At 34.4% G+C, this 25,392-nt stretch overlaps 1 protein-coding gene across 1 annotated transcript in view; it reads left to right on the forward strand.

Moving 5' to 3' along the window:
* Positions 1–25,392, forward strand: part of ZMYM4 (zinc finger MYM-type containing 4) — a 179,824-nt gene that overhangs the window by 137,836 nt on the left and 16,596 nt on the right. The window contains 17 exon segments of the mRNA XM_079130012.1: positions 1,378–1,528; positions 1,869–1,984; positions 2,083–2,358; positions 2,530–2,680; positions 3,507–3,679; positions 4,731–4,881; positions 5,794–5,934; positions 6,263–6,300; positions 7,636–7,780; positions 10,858–10,976; positions 11,728–11,899; positions 14,102–14,155; positions 14,538–14,717; positions 15,304–15,398; positions 21,020–21,191; positions 21,363–21,458; positions 24,077–24,228. Of these exon segments, the coding sequence (XP_078986138.1) occupies positions 1,378–1,528; positions 1,869–1,984; positions 2,083–2,358; positions 2,530–2,680; positions 3,507–3,679; positions 4,731–4,881; positions 5,794–5,934; positions 6,263–6,300; positions 7,636–7,780; positions 10,858–10,976; positions 11,728–11,899; positions 14,102–14,155; positions 14,538–14,717; positions 15,304–15,398; positions 21,020–21,191; positions 21,363–21,458; positions 24,077–24,228 (2,382 nt within the window).

The raw sequence follows: 25,392 nt of genomic DNA on the forward strand, positions 1-25,392 counted from the left end.
TCTTAAATGCATCATTGAATCCACTTCCTATTTTGAGGAACTGCATGTCTCCTGATACAAATGAGCAAATACAGATGATATGATACATATTTTATGGGGGTAAAGTGGGCTACAAAGAAAGCATAGTTATCTATATTCAATAGGACAAGATGTGTCAGCAAGAGCTTCACAGAAATTAACTCTTGCCTTATAAATTAACTTAAGTCTTATAAATGAAGTTTGTGTTTGAAGTCCTAATGCAGGGGGAAAGGCAGGTTTTCGAGATTTAGAAGACATTGCAGAATTCAGGCATATCTTTGTTTTCATGTTTCTATTTTAATATCAATTCTCACAAATGCATTCCCTTTCTTTTTTTAGTACCAGGGATTAAAACCAGGGTGCTCAATTACTGAGCCACATCCCCAGCCCTTTTTGTATTTTATTTAGAGACAGGATCTCACTAAGTTCTTTAGGGCCTCCCTAAGTTGCTGAGGCTGACTTTGAACTCACAGTTCTCCTGTCTCAACCTCCCGAGCCACTGGGATTTACAGGCATTTATCACAACCCCCAGAAATGTATTCTCTTTAATTTTTTAAATTTTTAGTTGTATATGAACACAATACCTTTATTTTATTTTATTTATTTATGTGGTGCTGAGGATCTAACCCAGAGACCCATACATGCCAGGCATGCTCTTTACCACTGAGCTACAACCCCAGAAATGTACTCTTTAAAAAGGAAGAAGTTCTTAAAATCTCCTACTTGGTGCTGAAAATACTTTGTTGTTCTGAATGTGTGACATGTAATAGCTTTTAACATTATTTGCTGTTGAATACCTAATTGAGGTCATTTATATTTGGATACTTGTGATACAAAATCTCCTATTTTACTGCTTATGGTATACTTTGTTATTTGGTGGTAGAATATTTGTGTTTTCTAATAAATTCATTAATTTTCTTAAATTTACACTTTATTGCTACATATGGCACCTCTTGGGGGAAGTTCTTCAAATTTTTAGGATAGTATAGCCTAAGAGTATGAGCTCATTGGTATGTAATGTTTAATGTTTTTAAACAGTGAATTAATAGATACAGAAATTAGTTGCTAGGATATAACCAGTATTATTTTCTAATGAAATGGAATGGAAAATATCAGAGTTCATCATATAGTTTGATATATATTCCTCTATGAAACTTTTGTTTTACATAGATACATAGTACAGAAATGCAAAATCTTAAAAGTATGTGTCAGTTACTTTGTAAAACTTCTTAATGAGGATTGTGATCATGGAAGTTGGAAAACCACTGATTTAAAGTATTTCAGTAGTATTAATATTTCAAAGAACTGTGCTTTTACTAGGAATTTGGTAAATAGAATGTTGTTTTATTCTCTTAATAGAAATCAGCCAAAATTACACCATGTGCGCTTTGCAAATCATTGAGATCCTCAGCAGAAATGATTGAAAATACCAATAGCTTGGGGAAGACAGAGCTTTTCTGTTCTGTTAATTGCTTATCTGCTTACAGAGTTAAAATGGTTACTTCTGCAGGTAATACTGCTTTCATAAACTATAGAATGTAATAGTTGAAAATTATTCTTACTTTGCCTTTAGTACAGTTTTGTCCAAATTTAGTTGATTTTTAAGGCAAATTTAAGATATTTCAGGTTTATCCACACCTGATTTCTTTCAACATTCATTTATATAGTTTCAGTGTAGATTGTGATTTAAAAAGAAAAAAATTTCTGTTACATTAGTTTTTGTATGTGACATGACTGAGTTTAGTGTCAGTTCCTATAACTTAACCTGGCCATTAAATTTTTGTTTATTGTATAGCACTTAATTTCTCAAATTTGTATAATTTACTCAGTTTTTATTTTGATTTGCTAAGGTGTACAAGTTCAGTGTAACAGTTGTAAAACGTCAGCAATCCCTCAGTATCACCTAGCCATGTCAGATGGAAGTATACGCAACTTCTGCAGCTACAGTTGTGTGGTAGCTTTCCAGGTATGGCTTCAGGAATCTTCCTTTTTTGTCATACGTAGGTGCACAGTTCTTGCTTTTGTGAATAAATGGTTTAAGTTGATCTATATTTGTTTTTTCAGAATTTATTCAACAAACCAACTGGAATGAATTCTTCAGTAGTGCCCTTGTCTCAGGGCCAAGTAATTGTAAGCATCCCCACAGGTTCAACAGTGTCAGCAGGAGGCAGTAACACCTCTGCTGTTTCTCCCACCTCCATCAGTAGCTCTGCTGCTGCTGGTCTCCAGCGTCTTGCTGCCCAATCCCAGCATGTTGGGTTTGCCCGAAGTGTTGTGAAACTCAGGTGTCAACACTGTAGCCGTCTTTTTGCCACAAAACCAGAACTTCTTGACTATAAGGTAAAGTATAGGTTCATGATAAGGGTTTGAGTATAAATGGGTCTCTAGAATTATTTTTAGCTTTTCAAAATCTCTCAGAGTTACACCACTTGTTTTGAAAGTAAGAGGAATAAGGATTTCCATAGAACAAACCAAATGCTTAATTAGTACTTAATAATTATTTTTTTGCAGGGTAAAATGTTTCAGTTCTGTGGCAAGAATTGTTCTGACGAATATAAGAAAATAAATAATGTAATGGCAATGTGTGAATATTGTAAAATTGAGAAAATTGTGAAGGAGACTGTGCGATTCTCAGGTGCTGACAAGTCATTCTGTAGTGAAGGTAAAAGCAGAAGATAATCTTATCTACTGCACATGTTGGTTGTTTTAAAAGTAGTTGGTGATTTAAGGTATTACTATGTAAATTTGACTGTTTTTATCTTTTGTGTATATTCCCAAAGCTTTTTTGATTGGGACACATAGTTTACTTTTTAAAAATCTAGTCCTTCATATTATATGGATAATAAAATGAACTCGGAAAACTTCAAAGTATAATTCAGAAGATGGTGATAATGCTAAACATTTTACATTATTGGATTGATGAGGAACTAAAAGATATTTTAGTTCTTGTTCTAATTTCTAAATGGAAATCCTTAAATTTTAGTAGCATTCTAGTTTGTACATTCATTGTTTTAAACAGCCATTCTGGTTTTGAATATAAGAGGTCTGAATATGCAAATTAATATAGAGTAGATTTTTTTCTTTTTTTAGGTGATTGTTTTGTTTAGACAGTGTTTTGTTTGGCTCTTAAATTTCACAGGATTATCATTTTAGACCCATGACTTTCAAACCTTCTGGTCATAGCACAAAAGAATTACATCTGACATTGTGACCTAGTGTATTTTCACATACCCAAATAAAGACAATTTCATGAAATAAAACTTCATATATGGGATACCCCGTATATTGTTTTCTAGCCTGTCCTAGTTTCTTTTACTTAAAAAAAAAAAAAAAAAAAAAAATGCTAGATTTGATCCTCTTAATTGATCTCTTGACCTGCTAATAGGTCAGGACCCAAGTATGAGAACTTTGTTCTAGGCCAATTAATTTAAAGATGTAGATAATTAATATTTCTCCTGAAAGTTAACTTTATCTTTCTTAATTTTTAGGTTGCAAACTGCTTTATAAACATGACTTGGGAAAACGCTGGGGAAGTCATTGTAAAATGTGCAGTTATTGTTTACAGACATCTCCCAAATTAGTACAGAATAATTTGGGAGGAAAGGTGGAAGACTTTTGTTGTGAAGAATGCATGTCCAAATATACAGTTTTGTTCTATCAGGTAATCTATAATTCACATTCCCGGGTTTTTGGAGTTTTGGTATGAATTATTTTCTTTTCGAATTTTGTAATTGGGCACGGTGGTACATGCCTATAATCCCAGCCGCTCAGGAGGCTGAGGCAGGAGGATCATGAGTTCAAAGCTAGCCTCAGCAGCAGCAAGGTGCTAAGTAACTCAGTGAGACCCTGTCTCTAAATAAAATACAAAATAGGGCTGGGGATGTGGCTCACTGGTCAACTGAGTTCAATACCAGTACCCCCGCACCCCAACGTAGAATTTAATGATTTAGGAAGACTTTAATGTTGTTAAATTTTATCCCTTTTTTATTTTTAATTATTTGTAGAAGTCACATTAGTCATAAGATATTAAAATATTTAAAATTATAATTTTTATTTATTTAAAAATATTTTTTTAGTTGTAGATGGACATAATACTTTTATTTTATTTATTTATTTTTATGTGGTGGCAAGGATTGAACCCAGTGCCTCACACATGCCAGGCAAGTGCTCTACCACTGAGCCACAACCCTAGCCCTAGTTTTTATTATTTAAATAAAACATTTTTATTTTGAAGTCTGATGAAGATATTCCTTATTTGAATTTAAGCTTCACTTTGTTTTTGTTTTGTTTTGAATTTTTTTGTACTTGGAGTTGAACCCATGGTGCTTCACTGAGCCACATCACCAGCCCTTTTTAATATTTTATTTAGAGACTGGGTCTAACTGAGTTGCTTGGGGCCTTGCTGAGTTGCTGAGACTGGTTTTGAACTTGGGATCCTCCTGCCTCGGCCTCCCCAGCTGCTGGGATTATAATAGGCATGCACCACTACACCCAGCTTACTTTTTTTTTAACTGTTCTTTTTTCGGGTGTTTATAATATGACTTAAAAAAATTAAAATCATTAATAGATAAGTAAATACCATTTTAGGGCAGTCTTTAGTTTTATGATTTATATTCTAAGTTACTATCCTTACTTGTTCTATGTGTCAGGTTTTATTCTGTCAGACCTCAGATAATTTATTTCTTCATTACTATCTTTTATTTTGGTTTCAGATGGCCAAATGCGATGGTTGTAAACGACAGGGTAAACTCAGTGAGTCCTTAAAATGGCGAGGGGAAATAAAACATTTTTGTAACTTGCTTTGTATCTTGATGTTCTGCAATCAGCAAAGTGTATGTGACCCACCTTCACAAAACAATGCAGGTAAAATTAAACTTAAGTAATAAATGGAGTCTTTGATCAATGCCAAGAACTATTTTTCTTCTACAAACTAGGGACTACAGTTGTCAGTAATTTAATTAATTGTAAATTTCTTTATATTCAAATGGCATTAACATTTAGATCCTATTATTTATTTATTTATTTTATGTGGTGCTGGTGCTCAAGCCCAGTGCCTCACACCTGCTAGGCAAGTGCTCTCCCACTGAGCCACAAACCCAGCCCCTAAACATTTTAAATTAAAGCCAGACAAATGAGTTTGGGTTTTTTGTTTTGTTTTGTTTTTTAGAATTTCTGACTATATTGAATTAATCATCCTATGCAAGTACTTAACTTTATGGGAAAGGATGACAGTTAAGGTTTTATAAATATATAAACATACTTTGGATTCCTTTAAAAAAGGTTTGAGACTCTTGTAACAAAAGACATAAAGACTAAATCGCATGGCCTTTTAAATACACCACATACTACAATTTATGCCATTTAATCTCAGAAAATTTGTGGTTTAAAAACAAAACTTGTACCATCGTAAAAGTTAGAGTAATTTGTATAGTATCTTTATAAGTAAAAAGAAGTATAAAAGGCTACTCCATAAACTGAAGAAATCCTTCAAACATTAAATGCCCATTAAATGTACCCTGTGATCTTCAGTGCTTTGGAGATTTTTGTTGTTTGTTTTTAAGTGTATTTGTTTCTTTTTTATAAAGCAACATGGAAGACTTTCAGGTTTCACTATTTGAAAACTAGAAAACCAAAAACCCTGTTAATCCTGAAGTGACTCTGCTACAAAAGAAATTATTCAGACCTGAAAAAAAGCACTGCTAACTCTTTGAGATGCTGGTTTCTATGTAAGAACATATAAATTACATGAGGTTTCTCTATTTTTATTTTAACCAGCAAGTATTTCCATGGTTCAAGCTGCTTCTGCAGGGCCCCCATCTCTCAGAAAAGATTCAACTCCAGTTATAGCTAACGTGGTGTCATTGGCAAGTGCTCCTGCTGCTCAACCCACAGTGAATTCTAACAGTGTCTTACAAGGTATGACTGGATTTGAAAGGATATATGTAGCCTTTTTGAGTTAAATACAGTGATTTTCTGCCTTTTTCTCATGTGGTCATTTTCATATGTTTGACACATTCATATTTGGAATAGTGAGTGGCTCACTGTGAGTAGGGCCTGAATAGTATTTTCCATCTCTCTCCATGCTATGCTTACTTTAGAACTGCTAGTTTCTTCCACTGAATTGAATGAAGATAAACATGCTCTTAGTTTGAGACTTTGTGCTTATAGACCAATAATCAGCTTTTAATACTAATATTTAAATAACTGTAAAAGATCCTAAATTTTTCTTTTAATTTATATCAAGGTGCAGTTCCAACGGTAACCGCGAAAATCATTGGGGATGTAAGTTTTATTATTTTTATTGGTATTGTCACTGTATTTATATTCTGTTCTTATGCAATACAAATATAGCCGAGCTAATTTGCCCTCCTTTATTTAAAATAAATTTCATGAGTTCTCTTAACCTTTGTTCAGGAATAGGATTTCTTGACTATTTAATTAGATCTTTAATTTCTTTTCTTTTTTTAAATAATTCAAAATTTAAATTAAAAAAAATTTTTAGTTGTCAGTGGATCTCTTACTTTTCAATTTTATTTATTTATTTATTTTTAATTTATATGTAGTGCTGAGTGAACCCAGGGCCTCCCACTTGCCAGGCAAGTGCTCTTCCACTCCGCCACATCTCCGGCCCCTATTGTGTACTTTAATTTCTTTGAATGCTTGCTACAATTATGATGTTACTGAATGTTTTCTTTTTTTAAAATGGTATACAGTTAAATTTTACAGAATTTAAGCATTTTATCTTTTAGACTTTCAGATGATTTATAACATACTTAAGATTGTCAATAAAATATTTTTAAAGTATAGCTTATTCTCACCCTATCTCATGAAGATTATATTGTAAATAACCATTCATTTTTTAAAAACTCATTAATATTTTCTACTTCATCTCTTAAAAGAAGAAAAAAATACATAATGAGTAAAAATCATGTCTGGAACAGTGGCATTTCTAAAGTGTTTACTGGTCTCTGGAATAATTCAATCATTGTTATTCAAGTTACTTTAATGATCATAAATGATTCTGTTGTTCCTAGTTCAGTCCTCTGACAGTGATTATGTAATTCTAACTTGATTAAGAAATAACAGGTCTTATTTCAAACCTTGCCAGTATTGTTACTGATCTACAATGTATTATAATAGGATTAGCATTTTACTTAGTGTACAGAAGTGGGATCTAAATACATTGAATCAATATATGCTTATTAAAATACCCATTGATTACTTCTAATGGTTCAGAAATACTGTATTTCTGCCATTCAGTTGAATATTTACATCCTGTATCTTCTGCATAATTCCCATATAATAATTGGGTTTTTTTTGGGTGCTGGGGATCGAATCCAGAGCCTTGTGCTTACAAGGCAAGCACTCTACCGACCGAGCTATCTCCCCAGCCCAATAATTGGTTTTGTTTTTCTCTTGCCACATTTTTTTTTATCAGTGCATTGGCGTTGTATATAATGATGGGATCTGTTGTTGTATATTTGTACATACACACAGTATAACATTGTAATTTGGCCAATATTGTTCCCCTGGTATTTCTTTTAAAATTGTAATAGTTCTTATAATTAATGATAAGATTTTGAAAACCTCTTTGATTTCTCATTTATTTTTTAATAGGCAAGTACACAAACAGATGCCCTAAAACTGCCACCTTGCCAGCCTCCAAGACTTTTGAAGAATAAAGCTTTATTGTGCAAACCTATCACACAGACTAAAGCCACTTCCTGCAAACCACATACCCAAAATAAAGAATGCCAGACAGGTATGTTCCTTGGACTTTGTTTTTTTTTTTATGGGAAAGGAATGTGGGATCAACTTACATTAAGGACACACTTTTTTCTGGGTAAGGTCTTGGGTCGCTTATATACATTGCCAATTTAATTCTCACAACATCTCTGAGTAAAATTTTTTCCCTGAGGCTTAACAAGTTAGGTTGAAGAGAAGAAAGTTAATTGATAATGGCATTCTGTGAACACTTCATTTAATTTCCTTATTAATGATTGTATTAATGAGGGGTAAGCATAAGCTTTGGAGTAATGTAGGCAGGTTCTAAAGAGGGGCTGTTTAAGTTTGAACTACTACAACTCTGTTTTGTTTGTTCCCCCTTCCTTCCTTCTCTTGTTCCTTCCTTCTAACGTAGGCCCTCTCTATACCCCAGCCCTTCACACTCTGTTTTAAATAAAGTTGGTTGCCTTGGGGAGAGCTTCAGAAAAGAACTTTTTAAAGAAGAAGAGCTTTCTTCCTTATAAATTGCCTCTCTCCATAAGAAAAATCTTTGTGCTGCTTCTCTTAAAACTGGGCAGGATGGTAGCCTCTGTCTACTTAGTTGACCTCTGCTGGCATGCAATTTTTGCCCTATAAGTGAGCTGGGGTGAGGGTGATCAGGACCCCAGTATTCTTGGCTTCCTATTCCTATTTTAGATCCTCCATCCTATAGATGAAAGTTGGCTAAAGCTTGAAAGTTGGCTAAAGCTTTGCCATACACACCAGCAATTTAGTTTCTTCAGCCCTGAGTTGGAGGGAATGAGAAATGCTGATGAGTTTGGTAATTCTTACCTGATACTGGTGAGTTTGGTAATCCTTGACTGGGGAGAGAAGCTTGTTCTTCCTTGTTATAGTGACTCAGAATGGAACTATGTCAAGTTGAGCTGAGTTGAACTTGGGTGATAGAGCAGGTAGGGACTGGAATATCATAGATTCACTATTCTTACTGAATTTTAGTAGTTTTTCTTGAAGAAATTTTTCTTCATTGGCTGTGTGCCCTTAGGACAGTTCCCCAGACAGTTTTAGGACTTTTCATCTGCTTTGCTTATTCCACTAGGGAATGAATCTGCATAGTTTTCTCATGCTACCATCCAAAAGTCCCAGAATATTTGAACTAGAAAGGAATCTTAGATTCCTAAATCTGTAAGGTTGTCCTATAGGCCAGTGCTTCTCAATATGCTCATAAACTGCCTTACTAAGTAGATTCTTACTCAATGGAATTTGAGAATTTACATTTTTATAAACTCCCAGGTAAAGTCAGTGCTGCTGGTCCATTGACCACACAAAATAACTATAGCTAACTTAATGATTTCTTTTTATTGTATTAGTAATTACTTATTTAATATTATATAATTTGACCATCAAGCCTGTCTAATCAGGTAATATATATATATATTTTTTTGTCTCCTGCACCATGCTAAAATTGATGCCTTACAATCTTCTCACCTCTAACCCTAGTCTGATTATCAGCTTTTCTGTTTTTGTGACTTGTTCTCCTACATTAATGATTTTACAGTTATTTATCGCATATTCTGGAATTTAGAAAGTTCTCTATAGATGTTTTTTGTTAAATAATAGAAGGAATCCTGTGTTCTTTTTAAATGATAGTTTTGTTTCTAGTTTTTGCAATTGTTTTTCAGAGACTGGGTTTTGCGGAGTTGCCCAAGCTGGCCCTGAACTCCCATGCCAATGTGCTCTGCTTTAGCTTCCTAAGTGGCTGCTACTACAGGCAAATGCCACCATACCTAACTTGTGTTTTCATGTTTCTCTCTCTCTCTCTCTCTCTCTTTTTATTAACCTGGGATTGAACACAGGAGTGCTTAAGAACTGAACCACATCCCCAACTTTTTTTATTTTTTATTCTGAGACAGGGTCTCACTAAGTTGTTATGGCTGTCCTCAAATTTGTGATTCTCCTGCCTCAGCATTTCTGGTCTCTGGGATTATAGGCATGTATTACAACATCCAGTTATTTCTTTTTTTATGAAGAACCTCCATACTGTTTTCCATTAATAGCTGTACTAATTTACATTCCCATGAACAGTGTAGAATTCATCTTTATCAATATCCTTGCCAGCATTCATTATTTTTTGTCTTTTTGATAAGTCACTCTGAGGTGATATTGTGATTTTGATTTATATTTCCCTGATCATTAGTGAAGTTGAACATTTTTTCATATCAGAAACCTGAGGCAGCTAACCTTATAAAGAAAATAGGTTTCTTCATCTCACAATTTTGGATGTTCAAAGGCCAGCTGGCATCAACTCAGCCCCATTCATTACTTCATGGTATGGACAGCATTGGGAGGAGCACATATGGGAGCAAGCAAATAATTGCATCTTGAACCATGAGCAGAAAGAGACTAACATTTCATAGTCCATTCCAAGGGTGTGCACCCAGTGATCTAAGGATCTCCCAGTAGCTCCTACTTCTTAAAGATTTCCCCATCTCTCAACAGGGGCCAAGCCTAATTATAGTGGAGTCTTGTGGGCACAAACATTCATACCTTAGCATTGTCCATTATTTTTATTTATTCTTTGAAGAAATATCTGTTCAGATCTTTTGCCCAATTTAAAATCAGATCACTTTTTTTTTTTTGCTTGTTATTTAAATTCCTTATACATTCTAGATATAGATTCCTTGTCGGATGAATAGTTTACACATGTTTTTTAGCTTTACTCTTAACTCTTCTAATTGTTTCTATTTGTCATTTTACTTATGTTGTCTCTGCTCTTTAGGCCATATTAAAAAAATCTTTGCTCAGATCAGTGTCCTAAAGCATTCCCAGTTTCTTCTACAGTTTCATAGTTGCAGGTCTTGCATTTATTTCTTCAGTCCATTTTGAGTTTGTTTGTTTTTTTTTTTTTAATGTAGTAAGAGATAAGGAGTATAGGTTCATTCTTTTGCATAAATTTTTTCTTCCTGGTACCATTTATTGAAGATAAATTCGTCTTTTATCTAGCATGTCTTCTTAGAGATTATACTTATTTTGAAACACAAATCTCCATAGCCTTTTTCTAAAAGATATTTTATTAAAATATTTCTCCTTTTGTTTGTCAATTTTTTTCCCCGTTAGAAGACACTCCAAGTCAGCCCCAGATTATTGTGGTGCCAGTTCCTGTGCCAGTGTTTGTGCCGATACCTCTTCATCTTTATACTCAGTATGCACCAGTTCCCTTTGGAATTCCTGTTCCAGTGAGTAATCATGTAGAGGTTAAGGTTAATTTAGCATGTGTTTTCCTCAGTTAAAATTATACAGCTCTCTAAAGAAATTTTCACTCATTGGTAAAATGTAACTGTTTCTGGTTGACTCTGGAGTATGTAGAGGACTATTTTTAGTTATGTCTTGCCTTCTCAGAGAAGATGATATAAAACCACTCAAATTGAAAAAGATCAGGAACTGCATGTATTAGAGTCTTAGATTCTAGTCGGGGTGAAAAGAATACTGTGATTTTTATTTCTCGGTCTTTTTTTAAAGAAAGTTATTTTATTTTATTTATTTATTTTTATTTAACACATTTATTTTTCTTATACTGAATCATTAAGGGAAATCATTGTATGAAATTTTTTTTTTTTTTCTTCTCATTTGAGTGGCTGGGGATTCGAACTGCGGTCCTTGCGCATGCTAGGTGAGCGCTCTCCAAAAGGAGCTATTTCTTCAGCTCCTGAAAATGTTAAGCAAGGAGTATATGCCAAAACAAAAATGAAACTGTTATAGAATTACTATTTTGAAGGATTCAGAGACATATTTTTTGTAGAGTGTTCAGAAAAGGACTTATTAACCTTTTATTTTAATAGCTCTAGTCTTACAAAAATGAATAATGATCATCAGCAATGACAACATCTTTAATTTATTGTTTTTATTACTTAAATCATCTCATAAGTAATGGATTTTAGAACAAATCTATTGTGTAAGAAACTCTTCAGTCTGTCCTTGGTCTTTCAGATGCCTGTCCCTATGCTTATTCCCTCCTCAATGGATAATGAAGATAAAGTCCCTGAAAGTATTGAAGACATTAAGGATAAACTCCCTACACATCCATTTGAAGCTGATCTCCTTGAGATGGCAGAAATGATTGCAGAAGATGAAGAGAAGGAAAAGACTCTATCCCAGGGAGGTTAGTACAATCAAAAGTAAAGAAAAAAGCCACGCATGGTGGATACACCTGTAATCCCAGTGGCTTAGTAGGCTGAGACAGGAGGACAGCAAGTTCAAAGCCAGCCTCAGCAACTTAGCGAGACCCTAAGCAACTTAGGAGACCTTGTCTCTAAATAAAAAATAAAAAGGGTCAGCAGTGGTTAAGTGCCCTTGGATTTGATCCCTCCTCCCCCACCCCCACTCACTTAAAAGTTTTTAAAAAGGAAAACTAAAGAAAGAGGGGGAAAAAAAAAAATCTACAAAATTTCTGGTAATTCAAGTAATTTTTAAACTTAAATTATGATAATCTCAGTTTTGTCTGTGTATTCAAAGCCATGATCTCTATATACAAATTCCCGATATATAATCACCAGCATGCCGATAAAGGGTAAACAGAACCTTAGGATGTAAAACCTTTGAGCTCAAAATGGTCTATATGTAAATCTCATTTTACTAGGTTGGAACAAGGATGATAGTAACATTCATCCATATTTCTCATACCTTCAGCATTGCCCTAAGTGCGTTTTGAGTATTGCCTGTTTTATTTTAATCTTTACAAGAGCCCTAAGAGGAGGGTATTGTTTACTTTAGATTTCTCATATAAAAATAGAGTATTAGATTTGCACTGATTATGCAGTCAGCAAGTGTGGAACCAAAGAACATATTAACCAGATATACACATATATACCAGAAAGGTTTCTAGCCTTAATTAACATGTCCTTGATTTTTAGATGTAGAAAGAGATGGAGAAAATATCCTTTATAATATTTGAAATATGCAGCTGAGTTTTCACAAAGACCTTTTCATGTATCACTGATGAGTTAAGAAATTTACTCTTTTGACAGTTTTTTCTTTTATTCAGTGTTAGATTTTAGAAGGCTAGGCACATTGTTTTAATTTTGCATAGTAAAAGCTAGATGATTTTCTGAACACTGTAGGATTTGAAAAAGTTTCTAAGTAATATATTTTGAGAGATTGATGGAAGCTTATTTATTCTTTTCCCAGTATTTCTTTTATTATTTTACTCCTTAATGTTAAAATCTCATAATTCTGATGCATATGTATAGAATTTAATGTTCCAAAATATTGTCCCTGTGCTTGATCATCTAATCTTTGTTAATATATTTACTTTGGAAGTTCAGACAGTTCTTGATTATATACTTCATTTTAAATTGGCTTCTCCTTTCACATTAACGTTTAACCTTTGTCAAGTTCTTGCTCTGTGCAAATGCTGTGACTTTTGCCTTTGTCTATAGTTGAGCCAGATTAAAAAACTTGAAAAACTGAGTTTCAAGAGACATAATCACTGCAGTATGTATGAAGTAAAATGGTTTAGAAACATTGTAGGAGAGGTGAATTCCAGCTAAGGGGATCTAGGGCTGTAATTTCTCTTAGATTTTGTGTGTGTGTATGGTGGGGAGAAACCCACAATGTTCCTGGGTAACCTGGAAGGAAAAAAAACAAAACAAAACAAACAAACAAAACAAAAAAAAAAACACCACTTGAATCTTTCAGCTTCGTACTTCTTATACTGTACTTTGTAATTGATAGTACTATGTTCTGCTTAGTTCCGTATGCTGAATGCTCATGTAACTTTTTGTTGTTGTTGTTCTGGGTATTGATTACCACTGAGATAATATCTGTAGTCCTTTGTATTTTTTATTTTGAGGAGAGACAGGCTTGACAAATTACTGAGGCTGACCTTGAACTTGCCATCCTCCCATGTTAGCTTCCCTGAGTAACAGAGAATTCCAGTTGTACACTGCCATGGTCAGCTAATAAAACATTTAATTATAAGTCTGTTGACTTTTCAGTTTGATAGTAAAGATTATTGTATTTGGGGGAACAACTTAAAGCAAATGTGTTAATCTTTGAATAAATATGGAAGGTGTGGTTTAAAAAAGGATTTTATATAACAGAGTATAGAATCAGAAGTAAAAATTCCTCTCCGTGAATTTTTTCATACCACTACCTAGAAGTATAACCACTATTAATAGTGATAATTGAACTGCTTTTGCCACTCATGTTTAATTATATTGATGAGTTGCCCTTTATGTGTATGAAGTCTGTTGACTTAGAATTCCATGGTATTGTTCATGTATATAACGATCATCTCATTTGAAATGCAGTTTGTTTTTGTATAATTATAAGTCATTTTTTATGTGTTTTGCTTTTTCTTTAGGATCTCAGACTTCTGAACAGGAACTGTTTCTAGACACTAAGATATTTGAAAAAGGTTTGTAGTTGTAAATATACTTTGGTTTTTTTGAAATTCTACCCTTTCTTAGTAATTAAAGCCTGGAAAGAATTCCATTTAATATTTTTGATTTTAACTATTTTTAAGGAGCATCACGTGTCTATGGCACATGCCAGTCTGTAATGAGAATAATAAAAGCTACCCCAAATATTTGTTTTAAGGATTGATATAAGCTATAAAGTGCTTACCAAGAATATGAATTCAGTTCTGTAAGACAGACGAACAAATTACTTCATTCTTCAGTGTCCCTAGGTAATTGCTCATCAGTTGTATTTCAGATTTGGTGTTCAGAAGTTCAGGAAGGTTTCTGACATGTATAGAGGCTATGTTGTTTTGAGGGTTTGTTTTCTTAATATTTCAGACCAAGGAAGTACATATAGTGGTGATCTTGAATCGGAGGCAGTATCTACTCCCCATAGCTGGGAAGAAGAGTTGAATCATTATGCCTTAAAGTCAAATGCTGTGCAAGAAGCTGATTCAGAACTGAAACAGTTCTCGAAAGGGGAAACCGAACAGGATCTGGAAGCAGATTTTCCATCAGGTTTGTGCAGTAGAACCTATTCATTTAAAGTCTTTTATTTTAGAAGATGGTGAAACTCCAGATTGACATTATAAAGCAGTTGAAATGTGTTAGAAATAATCTAGGGTACCAGTGGTTCCTGTTTTTGTAGCCGTTGGTTTGTACTATATTGTTCTCAAAAGTGGTTAAATTGTTTTGAGTTTTTTGTTGTTGTTGTTGTTTCTGGTATCAGGAATTTTTTAGCCACATCCTCAGTTGTTTGTATTTTTTATTTTGAAACGGGTGCTTGCTGAGTTGCTGAGGCTGACTTTGAACTTGAAGTCCTCCTATAGGCCTCAGCCTCCCAAGTCACTGGTTTGAACACTGAATTTTGAACATCTTTTTCTTTCCTTTCCTTTCCCACAGTAACCACTTATAGGAAGTTTTCTTGCTTGTTAGTAAAGTTTTCATTTAAGTCCTATATCCCTTGTTTCTCTTAAGTATATAAATTCTCATCACAAACAAACTAATGACTGTAGTGATGATTACCTAGTATTTCCCCAGGCTAAATCTTTATTTAAATCTGGAAGTTAATTAACTCTTATCATACTTTCTGCTGATGTCATAGAATCCTTTGACCCACTTAACAAAGGACAGGGGATCCAGGCACGTTCCCGAACAAGACGACGACACAGAGATGGCTTCCCCCAGCCCAGACGAAGAGTAAGCAACAACTTGATTTTTCTAGAGTTTTCTTTCCTTTAATTTACCATTATTTATTAGTTCCTGCTATTTATAAACCTCTGGAATAGCTAGAATCAAGTAGTTTCCTACATCATTTTACAGCCTCATGTTTTTGTGCTTTTTGTTTTTATTTATTAAAGTTCAGTATCGCATCTTTTTTTTACATTTCATTTTAATTAACCAAACTCAGGTGTGCTTTACCACTGACATATATTCCTAGCTGGTTTTTTGTTTTGTTTTGGTGTTGTTTTTTTGAGACAGAGTCTTGCTAAGTCGCTTAGGGCCTCGCTAAATTGCTGAAACCCATCTTGAACTTGTCATCCGCCTCCTGCCTTAGCCTCCCAGGTTGCTGGGATTACTGTCATAAACCACTGTGTCTGGTTGTATTTTACATTTCTTTCAGTCAAGGTTGACCCTCCCTCCCTCCCTCGCTTCCTTCCTTCCTTATTCTTTTTCTTTTCTATGGTTAACAGTTTATTATATTTAAAAGTTTTCATAATCCTTTTTAATGTATGTTTCTCCTTTAAAAAGTCTAAATTTAGCTATTCTTTTTATGTTCTAATACTTAAGTTCACTATTTTATATAGTAAAGTATAATGGTGAAGGTCATATAGGCTATCTTTTGTTAAAAGGGTTTTTTCCCTTATCAAAGTTAAAAGAATACTTATTTTTTTAATTGGTTCTATTGAGTTATGAAAATTGGATTTAATAAATTCTAAAGGTATAATGTGATGGACTTTGACACATGTATACAGTATGTTCAGATCACCACAATTATGAAAAATTCCTTATTTCTGAAAGAACCAGAAAGTTTTTTCAGAACCTTTTTCTGTCAGCCTCATCTCCACTTGCTGACACCACCAGTATTCTGTGTCAATTGATAGAAATGTCTGCCTTTTCTAAAATTTCATAAAAATGGCCTCATAAGTATATTGTATTCTATGTCTAGGTTTTTTCACTTAGCGTAGTGTTCTTGAGAATTATCCATGTTGTTTCATGTCTCAGTGGTTTTAATCTTTTAGTTTTGCGTAGCATTTCATAAGGACAAACAAAATTTGTGCAACTGTTTGACAGGTGATGGAAATTTGTGTTTCCATTTTGGGGCTTTTTGTTCTTATTGCTGTTTTTGGTTTTGGTACTAGAGATTAAATGTAACATGCTAGACAAGTACTGCCACTGAGCTACTTCCTCAGCACCTTTATTTTTTTGGAGACAGTGTCTCACTCAGTTGCCCAAGACTGGCCTCAAACTTGCAGTCCTCTTGCCTCAGTCTTCCAAATATCTAGGATGATAAGTGTGGCATATTTTGAATAGCATTCTTAGGAATATTTTAGAATAAGCCTTGGTGTGAACATATATTTTCATTTCTCTTAAAGAAAAATATCTAGAAGTGGGATTGCTATGATTTACAATAAATACACTTTTAACTTTATAGGAAAACTGCCACATTATTTTTGAAAATAGATCTACTGCCAGGCATAGTGGCACATAACCTGTAATCCTATTGTCTCTGGGCTGAGAAGGATTGCAAGTTTGAGGTCAGTCTCTGCAGCTTAGTGAAACCCTCCCCCCAAAATAAAGGTCAGGGGTAAGGAGTGTTGGTGCTCTATATATAGCTCAGGGGTAAAGGTTCCCTGGGTTCTGTCCCCAGTACTGCCAAAAAACATAGAAATAAAAGTGGATATACCATTTCACATTCCAGTTAACAATGTTGAAGAGTCTGTAAGTTCCGTGACTTTGCAAACACTTGGTATTGTGGAGTTTGAATTTTAACATTCCAGTGACTTTGTAGTAGCATCATATTCTGGTTTTGTGTTTAGTGATTTTGAGCAACTTTTCATGTTCATATTTGCCATTTTTGTGTCTTTGGTAGAGTATCTATTCAAACCTTTTGCACATTTCTTTTTTGTTTTTGGAGGGGTTGGTTGTCAATGAGTTGTAAATACTCTTTCTTACAAACATAATTCCTTTATCTACTTGAAGTTTTGCTTTTAGTCTGTGATTTCCTTTTTTATTTTCTTAGTGGTAAATAGATTTTAATTTTGAGAAAGTCCAAAGTTCAAGGGCTGGGGAGATAGGCCCTGAGTTCGATCCCCAGTACCACAAAAAAAAAAAAAAAAAGGCTCCAGAGAAAGTCCACTTCACACCGGGTGCAGTGGCTCACACCTGTAATCACAGCAGCCTGGGAGGCTGAGACAGGAGAATCACAAGTTCAAAGCCAGCCTCAGTAATTGAGTGAGGCCCTAAGCAACTCAGTGAGACCCTGTCTCTGAATAAATATTAAAAAGGGCTGAGAATGTGGTTCAGTGGTTAAGCACCCCTGGGTTCAATCCCCAGTACCCCACCAGAATAGAAAAAAAAAAGAAAAATCCACTTCACCAATTTTTATTCTTTTATGGATCATGCTTTTAATATGTCAGCTAAAAACCTTTATCCAACTCATGTAAGAGATTCTCTTATGTTTTCTTTTAGAAGTTTTATGGTTTTAGCTTTTATGTTTATGATCCAGTGTTTTCATTTTGTTTTGTTTTGTGGCTCTGGGGCTCAAACCTAAGGCCTCACACATGCTAGGCAATGCTCTACCACTGAGCCACGTCCCCAGACCTGTTTTCACATTATCAGTTGAGGCAAGGGCCAGGGTTAATTTTTTTTGCAGATCCAATTCTTCTAACACCAGTTGAGGAAAGGATTGTCCTTTCCACTTTGAATTACATTGGTACCTTTGTTAAATGTTAGCTGACCGTATATGTATGGGTTTCTTTCTGAAACTCTCCATTCTGCTCTGTTGATTTATGTCTGATTTTACACCAGTACCAACTGTCTTGATTACTGTTAAAATGAGTCTTGAAATCAAGAGTGTTATCTTCCCACTTTGTTCTTATTTTTTCTAAATTGCCATTTGAATGACTACATGACCTTCAGAGTCACCTTGATTTTTATTTATTTAAAAAAAGAGAATTTCTTTTGGGGCTGTCCTGAATCTGTAGATCAGAGAATTGTCATCTTAGTAATTATGAGTCATATAGTCTATGAGAATAGTATCTTTCTCATTTATTTAGGTCATGTTTAATTTCTCTTAGCAATGTTTGTTTCGTTTATAGTACTGGGGATTGAAACCAAGGTGCTCTACCACTGAACCACATCCCCAGTTCTTTATTTTATTCTGTCTTAATTTTAAAACAAGTCTCACCAAGTTGTTGAGGCTGGCCTTGAAGTTCTGATCTTCCTGCTTCATCCTCCCAAGTAGCTTTCTTAGCAATGCTTTTTATCTTTCATTTTACAGCTCTTTTTTGTTGTTGTAGTTGTTGACGTACTTTTATTTCATTTACTTATTTATGTGCAGTGTAGAGAATCGAACACAGTGCCTCACACGTTAGGCAAGTGCTCTACCACTGAGCCACAAGCCTATCCCCTACAACTCTTTTCATAGTTTGTTAAATTTGTTCCATAAGTATTAAAAGGTTTTATTCTGAGCTGGGCATGGTGACACATGCCTGTAATCCCAGTGACTTGGGAGGCCGAGGCAAGAGGATCACTATTTGGAGGCCAGCCTAGGCAATTTAACAACACCCTGTTCCAAAATACAAAAGAGGCAGGATGTAGTTTAGTATTAGAACACCCCTGGGTTCAATCCCCAGCACTGCCAAATAAATAAATAGTAAGTAAGTTAGTTAGTTTTAATTGTTATAAGTAGTAGTATTTTAAAATTTCATTTCTGTGTTCCTTATTAGTATATAGGAATACAGATGATTTTCATGTGTTTATGTTTTTTAACTTTGTTCCATTAAATTCCATAGGATTTTCTACCTAGATAATCACATTATTTGTTTTACTCTTTCCTTCCTAATCTGAATGTATTTTTCCTTTTTCCTTTTTTTTGGGGGGGGTGCTATATTGTAAGAAACACGTATTTCTAGCAAGGACTTTTCCTGATTATTATTACTAAGATGACCTTTGCATTGTTCCTAATCTTCAGACAAAAAGAGTTCAGTTTCACAATGTTTAGTGTATTGATTCCTGAAGGTCTCCCATGGATGGCCTCCATCAGGTTGAGCACATTCACTTCTCATGATTTGCTGCAGGTTCTTATCATGGTTGGATGTTGAGTTTTGTTAAGTGGATTTCTTGCATCCTTTGAGATCGTATCTGGTTTTCCTTTTTTGAGTCTTGTTAAATGACAAGATATATTGCTTTAAAAAAAAAAAAAAATCCAAATGGTTGAACTTGGATTTCTGGGATAAACCCTACTTTTTGAAAGTGATGTATTTCTTTGGTTTTTTGGTATATTGCAGGATTCAATTTGCTCATATTTCATCAAGGTTATAAGTGTCTCTGTTCATGAGGGTTATTTACATGGTTTTCTTGTAATGATTTTGGTTTTGATATCAGGGTATTGGTTATATCAAAAAGCGAGTTAATATTTCCTTCTCTAATTATGTGAAATACAATTTGTATAATTTCTTGAACTGTAGTGGAGTTCAACCGTGAATCCATCTGGGTCCAGTGTTTCTTGAGGAAAAGGTTTTAAATTTTAAATAAGAATTTCTGTAGCTTTTTGGATTATCAATTTCATTAAGTTTTCTCTGCCACCTTTTATTCCCCACTGATTTTTGCTCTTATTTTAAATAGTTCCTTCTTTCTACTTAGTTTGAGTTATAGTCTGGTCCTCTTTTCTAGTTTATTAAGGTAGAAGCTTAGAATATAGATTTTATGGTTTTTGTATCATTATTCATAAAAGTATTTAGTCTTAACTCCATCACAGAAATTTTCATACATTTTGTTTTCATTTGTTTACAATATTTTCTAATATTGTAATATTTGTAATTCCTTCTTTGTTTTTTTTCCCCCTGCTGGTACTAGGGATTGAACCCTGGGCCCTAGTGCATGTGAGGCAAGTGCTCTACCACGGAGCTTCATCTCCATTTGTAATTTCTTCTTTGACCCATGGAATATTTATAAGTGTACTATTAATTTATGATTTTGGAAGGATTTTCTAAACATATTTCCATCTGTGGTTTCTAGTTTAATTCCATTGTAGTAGAGAATTTTTTAAGGTCTGTTTTATGACTCAGAATATGATCTATTTGAATGTTCTATTAAATAGACCCAACTGGTGGTAATAGTCATATCTCTCTCTCATTGGAAAATAAGAAGTACCCAAATGTTGATAATTAGTACAAAGTGATTTTCTGTATTTAAGTTTTTTTCCATATGAATTGGTTTAAGTAATCTGTAAAGCCCTTTTCAGCTTTGAGAATTCTGAATTTTTTTTTTTTTTTTTTGTACCTAGGAGTGCTTAACTACTGAGCACATCTACAGCCCTTTTCTTTTTTTTATTTTTAGACAGGGTCTCCATAAATTGCTTAGGATCTTGCTAAATTGTAGGTCTGGCTTTGAATTTGCAATTCTCCTGCCTCAGCCTCCTAAACCACTGAGATTACAGGCATGTCCCACCATGCCCATTCAGAAATCTAAATCTTAAGAACATAAAACTAAATTTCATATCCTATAGATTTATGACCTTTCCAGCTTTGTGAACTCTGATTCTTAAAGATCCAAAACTGCATTTTATATTCTGTAAATCTTTGGAATTCTTACAGGGCCGGAAGAAGTCTATAGTGGCTATGGAGCCCAGGAGTCTTATTCAAGGAGCCTTTCAAGGGTGTTCAGTGTCTGGAATGACCTTGAAATACATGTATGGGGTGAATGCCTGGAAGAACTGGGTTCAGTGGAAAAACGCCAAGGAAGAGCAGGGGGATCTAAAGTGTGGAGGTAAATATAACTGCATGAATTTGTGTCTTGATTTAGGCAGGGGAAATATAAATAAGTAAAGCCATAAATTAACCCAAAAGGGATAAATCTTTTATCAGAAACCCCATAAAACTCAGTTTGGTTTTACATAATTAACACTTTTCATTTTTATTTGTTTCTCTCTCCTCCCAGGAGGTGAACATGCCTCATCCAGCCCATGTTCTGACCACTTAGGAAGTGCTCAAGACCAGGTACTCAATCAAGAATCCTCAGAGTCAGGCTGTAGAGGTAAAACTTGTTTATTTCCTCTCCATTTGCTATGAATTATTCATAATTTATTGATTTAAATTTGTAAGGTGACTGTCTAAAGTTTATAATTTTTGAATCTTAAGATAGAAAAGAGAAACTATTACCCAGCCCTCAATTTTAAAGGTTATTATAAAGGTATAAAGGTAAAATTGTGTCTCCTGATGGTGAATTTATTACACAAATACAGGAAATTTTTTTCTAACGCTGCACAAGTGGATCAAAATGTTTTCTTTGTCCTTTTGTCTATATAGTTACCCATATGTAACCCACTGTGACATTTTTTATTTTTCATATTCTTACGAAAAATAACAGGAAAAAAAGCCTTGCTTTGTTAAGAATTGTTCTTAACAACAATAGCTATATAACTGGCAATATTTGTTTCACTTCAGCTGCCAGGAAACGTAGAATCAAATAAAATAGTTCAAAAATACTTAAAATAAAGCAATGTTATATAATTTTAAGAGCCAAATAATTTTCATTTTTTACTAGTTTTGCTGTCTCATTGGCTTCATTGTTGTTGTTGTTCTTTTAGGGTTTTTATTTTGGTGGGGTGGGTTTTTCTTTGGCAGTACTGGGGATTGAACCCAGGGCCTCACACATGCTAGGCAAGTATTCTACCACTGAGCTGCATCCCCAGTCCCTCTAAATTTTCTTTTCAATTTATATTTTACTTTTTATTGGTTTCGTATGTATATAATCCTTTGGAATGAAGTAGGATAGGAATGTATGAGTATATTCATTTTAACTAGATTTTTTTTTGGGGGGGATCACTTTCCAACTGTATCTTCTTTCTTATACCTGGTTGATTGCATATGCTTTTGGCTTCACCTACTATTACTCTGTCCTGCTGGTCTTGGGTTGCACTCAGCCTTCCTATTAGTTATTGCTTAGCTATGATTTATTGCTTAGCTGTGACTGACATCATTAAGTTCCTACAGATAAGTGTAATCTTTCTGCTCCAAGGTTTTGTAAATATTATCCTGTGATGGGGATTTATTAGGCCAGTGACCACCCACTTTAAACCATGGCACTCTTTGTCTCATTAAAGAAAGGAAGCCAGCGGGGCTGGAGTTGTGGCTCAGTGGTAGAACGCTTCTGACATGTGTGAGGCCCTGGGTTCCATACTTAGCACTTATAAATAAAATTAAAAGATCCTTTGACAACTTTAAAAAAAAAGGAAAAAAAGGAAGGAAGGAAGCTAAATAACAGCTATAGCCCCAGCTTCTCGGGAGGCTTGAGCACACAGATTTGAGACAAGCCTGTGCAAAATTGGGAAACCTCGTCTCAAGAAAGAAAGGGTCATAGTGAGAATGGAGAGGTAATATTGTTTTAGACTACAAGACCTAAATGCAGTAGCCATAGGACATACCTACCCATTTCTACTACTCAGTCACCTATAAAATACTTTTTGAATGTTTATTATGTACCAGGCATCCTTGCTATGATCTGGGGTAAAAAATATCAAGCTTGGTCCTTACCCTTATGTGCCTCCACCTGCCAGTGCATAACCAACTCAGGAGCTGGGCATGGTGGTGCACACCTGTAATCTCAGCAGCTCAGAAGGCTGAGGCAGGTCCAGGATCACAAATTCATAGTGGGCCTTAGCAACAGTGAGGCACTAAGCGCAACCCAGTGAGACCCTATCTAAATAAAATACAAAATAGGGCTGAGGATGTGGCTCAGTGGTTGAGTTTCGTCTCTGGTTACCCCCCTCTCAACCCCCCCCCCCCCGCAAAAAAAAAAAAAAAAAAATACAGGAGAGACCAAGTGTTTTAATACTAACCTCACATCATGGATTAGCCATTGTAATAGAATTTATACAAGTATAATCAAATTGGTATCTTCCCTACCCAAAATTGTTTTTCATTGTCTTCAAAATCTTTATATAATACATGAAGCTCATCATAATCTGTCCTAACTTCTTCTGTACACCTAAATTCCCTGAACCTTTTTACCCTTGTGGCCAGTGGATGGAAGAATACTGTATTCTATGATTTCTAAGAGCCTGAAGATATTTCACATTACTTGGGGTATTCTGTAGTCAAATCTGAGTTAAAGAAAGTTCAGCAGCATTCTTTTTTATGAATATTCTTAGTCTTTAAATGTGCCAGGAGGCACTGGGAATTCTTCAGAGGAAAGATACAGTATCTTGCATTTTCCAAAATTATCAGATCTCAGAAACTCATTTTTCTCTGGCTTTCACATAGAACTAGTGTTTTATAGAATATACTTTGGGATATCTTTTTGTATCCTCCAATTGGAATTTTTACCTATTCACCTTTTAAATTCTTCACCTTTTAAGGTGTTGCCTTTGTTACTTCCTCTAGAATCTAATCAGACTCTTCCCTGTTAGGTGTTCCTCATTTGCTTTCACGGAATCCTTTGTAAACAAAATCTCTGTCATGGAACCTGTTGCACTATATATACTATGTTGTCTTTATTTCCCTAACTGAAAGTATGTTGAGATCAAGATCTGTTTTTAATCCATAGTCTACACCACAGTACCTGGGTACTGTACTACTCAGTGTTTATTCAGTGAATCAAGTAATGTTACTATGTTTGTTATGTTAATGTTTCAGATGTTTACCTTTCTACAGTTCGCTCTGTCAAGCTGAAGGAAGATATTCTGTCCTGCACTTTTGCTGAATTGAGTTTGGGCTTATGCCAGTTTATCCAAGAGGTGCGGAGACCAAATGGTGAAAAATACGATCCAGACAGTATCTTATACTTGTGCCTTGGAATTCAGCAGGTATCAGATTAAATAGCTGTTAAGAAATTGGTTGAATTTTTAATAATTCTGAGAGAACATGTGAATTAAGCTGAAGAATTATGATATATACTGGTTATGTTATGTTGCTCCTGTATGCTTTATTAATGAGCCACTGTCTGATTTTAAAGTCTTATTCATGTAGTGGCCTTTTTTGTTATTGTTGTTGTTTATTTTTTTATGTGGTGATGGATATTGAATCCAGGGCCTCATGCATGCTAGGCAAGCTGAGCTCTCTCTCCAGTCCCATGTAGTGGCCTTTTATAAGTTAAATTAGAACTGTTGGTAGGATAACAGATATTGGAGAAGGTGCATTTATAGGTAAATGAATAAAAAGGGCATAAATGGCAATTTCCTAAAGAAGCATAGATGAATATGTATTTTGTGTGTATTAATCAGGTAGTTTCATGTAAATTTTTTAAGTGCATATTAAAGTAAAAGATATATCATTGTTTATCACATTAGTAAAGACCCAAAGATTATAACACTGTTGATAAAGAGTGCTATGATATGGAGGTTTTGGTTAGTTGGAGGCAGTTAATGCATTCTTTCTAGAAAACAGTTTGAACATGTTTCAGGAATATTTTTTAAATTTTTTGTTAGTAACTCAGTTTTTGCAAGTCTCTTCAAAACTCATATTCTGAAGTTCACACATCATTGCCCCCCCCCAAAAAAATGCAACGATATAACCTCAGCTCCCACTAGTGTGGTTAAATAAATTATAGTGTCTTCATGAAGTAGTATGTTATCTACCTAATAAGTTTACTTACAAAATAGCATCAGTGACATGTAAAAATATGAACATTAAAGCATTAAGTAAACGAGAATATAAATTATATGTATATTATTATATGTTGATGTAGAGGTTTAAATACATAATAAAATTAAATATAGCAGGCCAGTTGTGGTGGTACATGCTTGTAATCCCAGTGGCTCCGGAGGCTGAGGCAGGAGGATTCTGGGTTCAAAGCCAATCTCAGTACCGTGAAGCACTAAGCAACTCAGTGAGACTCTGTCTCTAAATAAAATACAAAATAGGACTGGGGATGTGGCTCAGTGCCCTGAGTTCAATCCCTGGTACCAATATAAATACATACATACATACAAACAAATATACCAAAAATGTTTACAATGGTTATTATCTAT

This window comes from Sciurus vulgaris, assembly GCF_902686455.1.
Source record: "Sciurus vulgaris genome assembly, chromosome: 1".
Lineage (NCBI taxonomy): Eukaryota > Metazoa > Chordata > Mammalia > Rodentia > Sciuridae > Sciurus > Sciurus vulgaris.